The sequence below is a fragment of the Rhinoraja longicauda genome, chromosome 1 (genome assembly GCF_053455715.1).
Source record: "Rhinoraja longicauda isolate Sanriku21f chromosome 1, sRhiLon1.1, whole genome shotgun sequence".
In the NCBI taxonomy this organism is placed as follows: domain Eukaryota; kingdom Metazoa; phylum Chordata; class Chondrichthyes; order Rajiformes; family Arhynchobatidae; genus Rhinoraja; species Rhinoraja longicauda.
In genome coordinates, this window is record NC_135953.1 from 106,490,500 (window position 1) to 106,502,612 (window position 12,113).

General features: G+C 47.8%; 1 protein-coding gene across 1 annotated transcript in view; it reads right to left on the minus strand.

Annotated features, from left to right (window-relative positions):
• The window catches only part of LOC144600213 (rod cGMP-specific 3',5'-cyclic phosphodiesterase subunit beta-like), a 58,609-nt gene that overhangs the window by 22,368 nt on the left and 24,128 nt on the right, over nucleotides 1-12,113 (minus strand). The window contains exons 8-11 of the mRNA XM_078411740.1: nucleotides 10,570-10,617; nucleotides 1,770-1,919; nucleotides 1,528-1,671; nucleotides 273-338 (exon numbers count right to left, since the gene is read on the minus strand). Coding sequence (XP_078267866.1) covers nucleotides 273-338; nucleotides 1,528-1,671; nucleotides 1,770-1,919; nucleotides 10,570-10,617 — 408 coding nt within the window. The remainder of the gene's footprint in view (nucleotides 1-272; nucleotides 339-1,527; nucleotides 1,672-1,769; nucleotides 1,920-10,569; nucleotides 10,618-12,113) is intronic.

Consider the following 12,113-nt stretch of genomic DNA (forward strand, 5'->3'; position numbering starts at 1 on the left):
ATAAAGGTCAGGGTGGGAACAGGATGTGAATTGATGTCTGAACAAAGTTAACACTCGAGGTCAAGATCCTTCATCAGATCTAGGAATTTCGTAACATAAGTAACTCAAAATTAACATTGTTGAAGAACTAGTAACTGACTTGTCCAAGTACACCTGTGCAGACAGGCTACACATGTTAGCTCTCAGGACTGATAAATGGCTGCTTTAACATTACTTTGCCAAGGCCATCCATGTTTAGAACGCTTTGAGCAGGACAATCTGTCATGTCTTACCAAGATTTCTTGCAATTCTTGCTCATCACATTCGTTGGGTTCTTTTCCAAAATATTCCCTTGTTGGCTGATAACAAAGAACAAGATTTAGTGATTGTACAACTAATTAAACCTTCAAACAAATAGAATAAATATTTGGCTTGGAGCATTTACTTTCACAAGAAGGTTATTCTATATTATTGTAGTAATATCCTGAATATAGTTCAACTTATTTGAGCTAACAGATCTGTCACTATTTGAGTTAAAGGGTACTGTATAATATCATTCTCCAGGTTACTTAGTGCAGGCAAATTATGCGATGCAGATTGAATTTAAACTATCTTGTTTATCATCTTAATTGTAGCTTAACATTATTCTGTGGATGAGCCAACCATTGTGCAAACATCTATGCCCCTGTTTCTCATATTCCTCTGTTTTTTTGTTCCTCATCTATAGAGCAAACCATACCTTGAATTAGAGTAATCGAGTGATACAGTGTGGAAACATGCACTTCAGTCCAACTTGCCCACACCGACCACCGTGACCATCACTAGTCTACACCTGCCTACGTTTTGCACATATCCCTCTAAAGCTATTCTATCCATGTACCTGTCCAAATGTTTCTTAAATGTTAAACTGCCTCAACTACTTCTTCCTGCAGCACATTCCATATATCTACCACCCTTTGTGTAAAAAAGTTGTTCCTCAAAGGGGAAAATGTCCCCTTTCAAACTCCAATTGGGCCCACGATACCCTACTGCCAGCAGGCTAAAGAAAAAGAGCAAATATAAAAAGTGCTGGAAACATTCAGGGAAAAGAAACCAGATACTTTAACTCTATTTCTCTTTCCACAGCTCTGCCTGATCTGACCATAATGAAGTGCTTTGAGAGATTGGTTTGGAGGCGAGTTAATTCCTGCCTCAGGCCTGGGCGGCACAGTGGCACAACGGTAGAGTTGCTGCCTTAGCCAGAGATCTGGGTTCAATCCTGACCACGGGTTTTGTCTGTAAGGATGCTCCCTGTGATCGTTTGTTTTCTCCGGGTGCTCCTATCTTCTCCCACATGTCAAAAATGTTGAGGTTTGTAGGTTAATTGGCTTTTGTAAATTGTCCCCAGTGCATAGGATAGAATTAGCTTTGTTGTAATCACACTGAATTGCCTGACAACAATGTGGCACTGTGGTAACGACATTGTTCACTCTCCCCAATCAAATTGCTGCCACCTACAAACATTAAAAATAACTTTTTTTATAGAAGCTTATTTGGGCAAAGACATACCAATATGTCCTGAATTTCTTCCTTGCTGCATTTCACATGATAGAGCACCATTCCTTGCGCAATGTCCTTTCGATGTTGAAGCTTGTTCATTTTATCGTTTGTGTCCGTGTTGAGAACAGACCAGCCCAGGAACTGGGTCAAGGACTAAGGGTAGAAACAGAAGCAGAAAATAATGAAATGCCAAGAAGGCACCTCATAATGGACAATCGCTCAGGTGAAAAGATCCAGAGTGCGAGACTTACTTCCATAAGAACCTCATCCATTTCATCGAAAGGTTTCCCATCTTTCCTGTTGTAAAATGTGGCAATTCCAACAATCTCTTCCTTTTTGTTTACTATTGGCATTGAAAGGACATTTTTGATTGTCCATCCAAAACTATCCAAAGGTTCAGTCTGAATGAAGGAAAAAAAGAGAATTTACAAATGGCACCAGCACCAATTTGAAATATGCCATTAATGCCAGAAAGTAAAAATTATCTTCTGTTATCTATCTAAGAGCCACTTAATGTCTTTTGCTCCTTTTCCCAGTTCTGTACAAGGGCCAACTGATCATTACCGAGAAATGCAAGGGTCTAAAAAATAAAGTGGATGAGCTTGCGGCACAGTTAGATATTGGCAAGTATGATGATGTTGTGGGAATTACAGAGACATGGCTACAAGAGGACCAGGGCTGGGAGCTGAATATTCAGGGGTATATGAACTATCGAAAAGCTAGACAGGTGGGCAGAGGGGGTGGGGTCGCTCTGTTGGTAAGGAATGATATTCAGTCCCTTGCAAGGGGTGATATAGAATCAGGAGATGTAGAATCAGTATGGATAGAATTGAGGAATTGTAAGGGTAAAAGGACCCTAATGGGAGTTATCTACAGGCCCCCAAACAGTAGCCTGGACATAGGGTGCAAGTTGAATCAAGAGTTAAAATTGGCATGTCGCAAATGTAATGCTACGGTGGTTATGGGTGATTTCAACATGCAGGTAGACTGGGAAAATCAGGCTGGTAATGGACCCCAGGAAAGAGAGTTTGTAGGGTGCCTCCGAGATGGATTCTTAGAACAGCTTGTACTGGAGCCTACCAGGGAGAAGGCAATTCTGGATTTAGTGTTGAGTAATGAACCTGATTTGATAAGGGGACTCAAGGTAAAAGAGCCATTAGGAGGCAGTGATCATAATATGATAAGTTGTAATCTACAATTATAGAGAGAGAAGGGAAAATCAGAAGCGTCAGTATTACAGTTGAGCAAAGAGAACTATGGAGGCATGAGGGAGGAGCTGGCCAGAGTTGACTGGAAGGAGACCCGAGCAGTGAATACAGTGGAACAGCAATGACAGGTATTCCTGCGAATAATAAAGAAGGTGCAGGTTCAGTTCATCCCAAAGAGGAGGAAAGATTCTAAGGGGAGTAAGAGGCCACCGTGGCTAACAAGGGAAGTCAAGGACGGCATAAAAATAAAAGAGAAGTATAACATCGCAAAGATGAGCGGGAAGCCAGAGGATGGGACTTTTTTTAAGAGCAACAGAAGATAACTAAAAAGGCAATACGGGGAGAAAAGATGAGGTACGAGGGTAAGCTAACCAAGAATATAAAGGAGGATAATAAAAGCTTCTTTAGGTACGTGAAGAGGAAAAAAATAGTTAAGGCAAATGTGGGTCCCTTGAAGACAGAAGCAGGTGAATTTATTATGGGGAACAAGGAAATGGCAGATGAGTTGAACCGGTACTTTGGATCTGTCTTCATTAAGGAAGACACAAACAATCTCCCAGATGTTGTAGTGGCCAGAGATCCTAGGGTGACGGAGGAACTGAAGGAAATTCACATTAGACGGGAAATGGTGTTGGGTAGACTGATGGGACTGAAGACTGATAAATCCCCAGGGCCTGATGGTCTACATCCCAGGGTACTTAAGGAGGTGGCTCTAGAAATCGTGGACGCATTGGTGATCATTTTCCAATGTTCTATAGATTCAGGATCAGTTCCTGGGGATTGGAGGGTAGCTAATGTTATCCCACTTTTTAAGAAAGGAGTGAGAGAGAAAATAGGAAATTATAGACCAGTTAGTCTGACATCGGTGGTGAGGAAGACGCTGGAGTCAATTATCAAAGAAGAAATTGCGGAGCATTTGGATAGCAGTAACAGGATCATTCCGAATCAGCATGGATTTACAAAGGGGAAATCAAGCTTGACAAATCTTCTGGAATTTTTTGAGGATGTAACTAGGAAAATGGACAGGGGAGAGCCAGTGGATGTAGTGTACTTGGACTTTCAGAAAGCCTTCAACAAGGTCCCACATAGGAGATTAGAGGGCAAAATTAGAACACATGGTATTGGGGGTAGGGTACTGACATGGATAAAACATTGGTTGGCAGACAGGAAACAAAGAAGAGGGATAAATGGGACCCCTTCAGAATGGCAGGCAGTGACTAGTGGGGTACCGCAAGGCTCGGTGCTGGGACCGCAGCTATTTACAATATACATTAATGACTTGGTTGAAGGGATTAAAAGTAACATTAGCAAATTTGCAGATGATACAAAGCTGGGTGGCAGTGTGAACTGTGAGGAAGATGCTATGAGGTTGCAGGGTGACTTGGACACGTTGTGTGAGTGGGCAGATGCAGTTTAATGCGGATAAGTGTGAGGTTATCCACTTTGGTGGTAAGAATAGGAAGGCAGAGTATTATCTGAATGGTGTCAAGTGAGGAAAAGGGGACGTACAACGAGATCTGGGTGTCCTAGTGCATCAGTCACTGAAAAGAAGCATGCAGTACAGCAGGCAGTGAAGAAAGCCAATGGAATGTTGGCCTTCATAACAAGAGGAGTTGAGTATAGGAGCAAAGAGGTCCTTCTGCAGTTGTACAGGGCCCTAGTGAGACCGCACCTGGAGTACTGTGTGCAGTTTTGGTCTCCAAATTTGAGGAAGGATATTCTTGCTATTGAGGGCGTGCAGCGTAGGTTTACTAGGTTAATTCCCGGAATGGCGGGACTATCATATATTGAAAGACTGGAGCGACTAGGCTTGAATACACTGGAATTTAGAAGGATGAGAGGAGATCTTATCGAAACGTATAAGATTATTAAGGGGTTGGACATGTTAGAGGCAGGAAACATGTTCCCAATGTTGGGGGAGTCCAGAACAAGGGGCCACAGTTTAAGAATAAGGGGTAGGCCATTTAGAACTGAGATGAGGAAAAGCTTTTTCAGTCAGAGAGTTGTGAATCTGTGGAATTCTCTGCCTCAGAAGGCAGTGGAGGCCAATTATCTGAAGGCATTCAAGAGAGAGCTAGATAGAGCTCTTAAGGATAGCGGAGTCAGGGGGTATGGGGAGAAGGCAGGAACGGGGTACTGATTGAGAATGATCAGCCATGATCACATTGAATGGCGGTGCTGGCTCGAAGGGCCGAAAGGCCTCCTCCTGCGTCTATTGTCTATTATCTGTTGTCTATTGAAAGACTGATGTGACTGAGCTTGTATACTCTGGAATTTAGAAGGATGAGAGGGGATCTTATTGAAACATATAAGATTATTAAGGGATTGGACAAGCTCGAGGCAGGAAATGTTTTGCTATGGCGAGTCCGAAAACTTGTTGGTTGTAGAAGAAGTTTATTGTAGCCGCAATATTCGAATACAAAGTTAAACAACAAGGTAAAGGACAACCATCAAAAACTTACTGTCTTCTTCGAAGACTTCGCCGAACTAACATTTCGGGCGCCAAAAGCGCACATGACAACGCTGGCCAATCAGCGATGTCGCTCTCTGGACCAATCCCTTCGGTCGCGCTCACACGTGACCTTGCTGGCCAATCTGAGGGTTCGACGACCCGGACCATTCTCTATGGTCGCTACATGACCCCCCCCCAGAACCCGAGGTACGGAACCTAGCAGGGAGCCGGATTTCGCGACCATAACGAGTAAGGAGAGGGGCAGCCTGAACCACAGGAGCCGGGGGTTCCGGACTTGGAGGAACTGCCGGAACGGGGGGTCCTGGAGGAACTGCCGGAACGGGGGGTCCTGGACTGAGCGGAACTGACGGAGGTCGGCCTCTCCTAGGGGTTTGGCCGACCAGGACTGGTTGATCCGGATCCAAGTGTGCAGGTTTGAGCCGGGACACCGAGACGAGCTCACTCCTGCCGCACATGTCTAAGGTGAAGGTAGCCGTTCCTTTACGCAAAACCCGGAACGGCCCTTGATAGACCCTCTGCAACGGGGCACGATGGGAATCTTTTCGCAGAAACACAAACTCACAGTCCTTCAGGGAAGGCGGTTCATGTACCATGGGACACCCATGACGTGAAGTCGGAACTGGAGCCAGGGAACCCACCCGTGCCCGGAGAGATGCTAAGACTGATGGGACTGGAGGCAGCTGGTCTGAGGGGTCCGGAAACAAATCTCCGGGAACTCGAAGTGTCGAGCCATATACTAGCTCCGCGGACGACGCACCGAGATCTTGCCTAGGAGCAGTCCGGATGCCCAGAAGAACCCAGGGGAGTTGGTCTACCCAGTCCGGGCCTTCAAGCCTTGCACTGAGGGACGCCTTAAGTTGACGGTGGAACCTTTCTACAAGTCCATTTGCCTGGGGGTGATATGCAGTAGTGGGTTGTAACTTGGAACCGTACAGTTCTGCGAGCGCGGCCCAGAAGGACGAAGTGAACTGCGGCCCCCTGTCAGTGGTAATAACTGCCGGGACCCCGAAACGAGCTACCCAATGGAGGGCCAAAGTCCTGGCACAAGAGGCTGACGAAATATCAGACAATGGGAAAGCCTCTGGCCACCGGGTGAACCGATCCACCACTGTGAGGAGGTGGGTGTAGCCCCGGGAGGAAGGCAAAGGCCCGACCAAATCCACGTGGATGTGGAAAAAACGAACTGCTGGGACCTCGAACTCCTGTACGGGGGGCTGGACATGGCGCTGGACTTTAGCGGTCTGACAGGGAACGCAGGAACGCGCCCAACCCGCTACCTGTTTCCGTAGGCCATGCCAGACAAACCGAGCTGCTACTAAAGCAGAGGTGGAGCGGATGGACGGGTGCGCCAGCCCATGAATGGCATCAAAAACCCGGCGCTGAAGGGAGGGCGGTACTACCGGCCTGGGACGGGGAAGGGAAACAGCACACCAGACTTTTGTGCCTTCCGACCCGCAGGCTACCTGAGCCAACTTCAATCCCGAAGTGGTGGACTGGTATGCCGAGGCGGTATCCGCTAGAAGCTGTGCCTCCGCAAGCTCCTGGGGATCCACCTCGCAGTCCACCGCCGAAATAGGGGAAAAAGCAGGTCTAGACAGGGCGTCAGCAACGGCATTAAGCTTACCCGCGACATGACGGACATCGGTGGTAAATTCGGAGATAGCAGTCAGGTGCCGCTGCTGGCGGGCCGACCATGGGTCAGACAATTTGAAAAATGCAAATGCTAATGGTTTGTGGTCCGTAAAGGCCACAAATGGGCGGCCCTCAAGGAAATACCTGAAATGACGAACAGCTAAATAGAGGGCCAGAAGCTCTCGGTCAAATGCGCTATACTTCAGCTCAGCCGAATTTAGTTGCCGGCTGAAAAACGCCAAGGGCTGCCAACGGCCACCGACCTGCTGCTCCAAGACCCCGCCCACCGCCACGTCAGAGGCGTCAACCGTCAGGGCCGTGGGGGCGGAGGGGCTCGGGTGGACCAACATGGTGGCGTCTGCTAATGCTGCCTTAGCTGCTGTAAAAGCCGACTCTGCGGCCGGGGACCATATCAACTACCGGTTTTCCCGCAAGGCACTGGAAGAGCGGGCGCATGACCCGCGCAGCTGCCGGAACGAACCTATGGTAGAAGTTAACCATGCCTACGAACTCCTGTAGTCCTTTTACTGTGGTGGGCCTGGGAAATGCCCGGATAGCCTCCACCTTCTCGGGCAAAGGGGAGGCGCCGGCAGGGGTAATTCTGTGCCCTAAAAAATCAAGAGAAGGGAGGCCGAATTGACACTTGGAGGGTTGGATAATGAGCCCGTGGTCTTGGAGCCGCTGGAACACAGTCCGCAAGTGGACCTGGTGTTCCTGCACTGAGGGGCTGGCGACCAGGATGTCGTCTAAATAAATAAACAAAAAGGGTAAACCCCGACCCACACGGTCCATCAGTCGTTGGAAAGCCTGTGCCGCATTCTTTAAACAGAAAGGCATACGCAACCATTCAAACAACCCGAACGGAGTAATCGTGGCAGTTTTCTGTATGTCCTCCGGACGCACCGGAATCTGGTGGTATCCTCGCACCAAATCGATTTTGGAGAACACCACCGCTCCTTCCAGCCCAGACGAAAAGTCCTGTAGGTGCGGTATGGGGTAGCGATCAGCCGTGATGACAGCATTGAGACGCCGATAATCGCCACATGGTCTCCACCCCCCAGATGCCTTGGAGACCATATGCAACGGCGAGGCCCACGGGCTGTCGGACTGACGGACAATGCCCATTTCCTCCATCTTCCTAAATTCCGCCCGTGCCACCACCAGTTTGTCTGGCGGTAGTCTCCTGGCCCGAGCGAAAACGGGAGGGCCCTCGGTGCGGATGTGATGGACCATGCCGTGCTTGGCCGAAGGCGTGTCAAAACGTTGGATGAGCAGCTCTGGAAACTCCGCCAGGATCTCCGCATACGAGTCAGGGGCCGCGACGACGGCCTGGACAGTAGGGCTGGGCGGGGAGGTGATTGTCGGAGCGACGGGCTCCTCGCTGGCGGAGGTTCAGAGGTCGTTACCGCGGACATCAGGGACCAGTGAAAAAGCCCAGAGAAAATCTGCGCCTAGGATCGCTTGTCTGACGTCTGCTATGATGAATGGCCATTCGTACGTGCGGAGGCCTAACACAAGGGACATCTTCCGTATACCGAAAGTGCGAATGGGGCTGCCATTAACCGCGATGAGGGTGGGACCTGTCTTACCCGTTCTGGTTTCGAGGTCGGTCGGCGGCACTATACTGACGATGGCTCCCGTGTCTACCAAAAATTCTGTGTCCGTGAATCGATCGTGGACGTAGAGGCGTCGGTTGTGGCCAATCGCAACTGCCCCTATGTACGATCGGCCGAGGCATTTCCCGCGAAAGTACAAGGTGAGCGGCAGTTGCGGGATTCTCTACCCCATCGTAGGTGATAATAGCACCATCCGCGCTTGTGCGGATCTTTTTGGCGGGCTTTCGGAGAACTGGCGGGAGACGCGGCGCCATCTTGATGTCGCTGTGGCGTGGTCACTGATGTCGAGACCTTGTTGATCGAACCGCTTGCCTTGTTTTTAGCCGCTATGAGCGCGTCCGCTTTCGCTGCATATGCTTCGGGGTCCTTAAAAGAACAATCCGTGAGCAGCAGTCGGACATCCTCAGGAAGCTTCTCTCGGAATGCCTGTTCGAACATGAGGCAATCCGTATGCTCACCGGCTAGCATCATCATCTCGGCCATGAGAACGGACGGCCGTCGATCTCCGAGGTCCGGTAGGTGCAGAAGTCTTTCAGCGCAATCATGCCTATTAAACCCGAAGGTTCGCAGTAACAATTTCTTCATTGCCTCGTACTTGCTTTCCGCAGGCGGATTAACGATGAACCGCATCACGCGTGTGGTCGTCTCCGGTGATAGAGCGCTGACGAGGTAGTAATACTTCGTCGAGTCGGCCGATATGTTCTTTATATGAAATTGGGCTTCGGTGTGGACAAACCAAGATTGCGGTGAATGTGTCCAAAACAACGGAAGGTGAACGCTTACCGCGCTTAACTCCGGTGTGCCAGGCGCGGCAATCAACAACGAGGCGTCGTGTTCCTGCATAGTCGGTGATCGTCCAGATCACGTCGGGGTCACCAATATGGCGAGTCCGAAAACTTGTTGGTTGTAGAAGAAGTTTATTGCAGCCGCAATATTCGAATACAAAGTTAAACAACAAGGTAAAGGACAACCATCAAAAACTTACTGTCTTCTTCGAAGACTTCGCCGAACTAACATTTCGGGCGCCAAAAGCGCACATGACAACGCTGGCCAATCAGCGATGTCGCTCTCTGGACCAATCCCTACGGTCGCGCTCACACGTGACCTTGCTGGCCAATCTGAGGGTTCGACGACCCGGACCATTCTCTATGGTCGCTACATTGCTGATGTTGGGGGAATCCCGAACCAGGGGCCACAGTTTAAGAATAAGGGGTAGGCCATTTAGAATGGAGATGAGGAAAAACGTTTTCACTCAGAGAGTTGTGAAGCTGTGGAATTCTCTGCCTCAGCCATGATCATGGTGAATGGCGGTGCTGGCTCGAAGGGCCAAGTGGCCTACTCCTGCACCTGTTGTCTATTGTCAATTGTCTAACACACTTTGGAGTGACCACAACTCTGACGCTTGAGGGAGATGAATATAATCTGTTATGAGCGGAAAGAACAGGAATAAAACGCCTGATCCAGCAAATACTGTGATTTCTGTTCCAGCTTTTTCACCATCTCTCTCACACACTTCTCTAGCTGAAAGCTGAACCACTTATGATGGCTGCTTAAATGGCAATTATACCCTGATTTAATTACCATTTGCAATAAAGATGTTTTTCACTTCTGCCTGCTGCTGCCCCTCTGACATGAACTTATAAAATAAAAGAATCATCTGGGTGAGGTATAAATGCTGTGAGCAGAATCAATAACTAAGGTATTTGTGTTGATTTTCAACATTTACTAAGAATTTTAGATATTCCCTTGTACAGACCTCAGCTCAACTTGCCCACGCTGATCAAGGTGCTCCATCTAAGCTCATCCCATTTGTCCACATTAGGCCCATATCCCTCTAAACCTTTCATAGAACAGAGAACAGTGAATATAGAAAAGTAATCATAGAACAGCAAACATAGAGCATAAAACAGTAAATGTTGATTCCACATTGATCATTTGAACCCTCTAAATCATTCATTTCTTTCCTTACTTATTCCTTAATCATTGGAACTAGATTCTGAACAGATAAGCCAACTACAGTTAAGGTTTTCTTGTTTCTGAATGACATTCTGAATGACAGGAGTTGGGATTTGAAGGGGCTACTGAATCAGTGGTTTGTGGCTCCAGTTATTGGTTATTTTACCTGGAAGGTGAATGTTTCATCGGCTGCTGCATTCATGATATTGCAGATCTGTAAAGATAACAATGAAAATTAGTCATAGAGAATGACTGCATCGAAACAGGCTGTTTGGTCCACTGAGTCCAAGCCAACTACCAACCACACATTTACACTAATAGTACCTTATCCCATGTTTTATTCTCCCTGCAATCTCATCATCTTCCTCCAAGAGTCTATCACTCACTTATACTCTATGATCAACTTACAGTTGTGGGAGGAAACCGGAGCACTTGGGGAAAACCCATGTGGTCACAAGAACTGTAAAAATGTGTATATTTGGGTGAGAATATGAGAGTTAACTTGGAAGAAAAGCACCAACCGAAATGAAAAGATGGCTCAAACAAGTCATCTTCTCAGTTTTATTGGTAGAGAACAAGAGGAAGTATATGTTCCCTGTACCAGGGTACTAACTGGCAAATACAGGATAGGACAGGTTTGTAGGGATATGGACCAAGCGCAGGCAAGTGGGACTAGTATAGCTGGGACATTGTTGGCCGGTATGGGCAAGTTGGGTCGAAGGGCCTGTTTCCACACTGTATCATGCTATGACTCTATGACTGTATATATGAAACATTCAGCCTCCGGGTTGACTCGCTTTGTATGTTGTGCTGACAAGGATGGGTTTCCCAAATCTCAGGAAGATTTCCATCTGAGAGCGATCTTTCGAACACTTGGTAGCTCCTGGAAATAATGGGGATTCCAGAATGTGGTGGTCCATGCAGTGGTCCGTCCACATGGGAGATCCACGACATGCGTTGTTAAATGGAACATTCACCTGAAGTTCGCTAATAGGTATTTCTCAACTGCTGGTGAACTTCTTTGAGACCTGGAAGATTCTGCGTTTCATCTGTAGATGTTTCTGAAACCTCAGGAAACCCATCATCTGATGTGAAATTAGGTGCTCTCAGGAGAAGTTTGATACATTCACACAATTTGTGGGGAAGCTTTCCCATTTCCACCGCCACAAGGTACCTCTTTAGTCAGAGGGTGGTGAATCTGTGGAATTCATTGGCGCAGAAGGCTCTGGAGGCCGTCAATGGATATTTTTATGGCGGAGATTAATAGATTTTTTATTAGTATGGGTGTCAGGGTTATGGGAAGAAGGCAGAAGAAAGGGGTTGACAGGAAATTCTCTGCCTCAGAAGGCAGTGGAGACCAATTCTCTGGATGCTTTCAAGAGAGAGTTAGATAGAGCTCTTAATGTTAGTGGAGTCAGGGGGTATGGGGAGAGGGCAGGAACGGGGTACTGATTGTGAATGATCAGCCATGATCACATTGAATGGCGGTGCTCGCTTGAAGGGCCGAATGGCCTACTCCTGCACCTATTGTCTATTGAAAAAATAGATCTGCCTTGATTGAATGACTGAGTAGACTTGATGGGTCAAATGGCCTAATTCTGCTCCTCTAACTTATGTATCATTGCATCATAGATCGACCTGTCAACATACAAATTGCCAGCTCTTTGCAACCCTGCCACCATGGTGCATCCCTCCTCCTGCAACCCCACC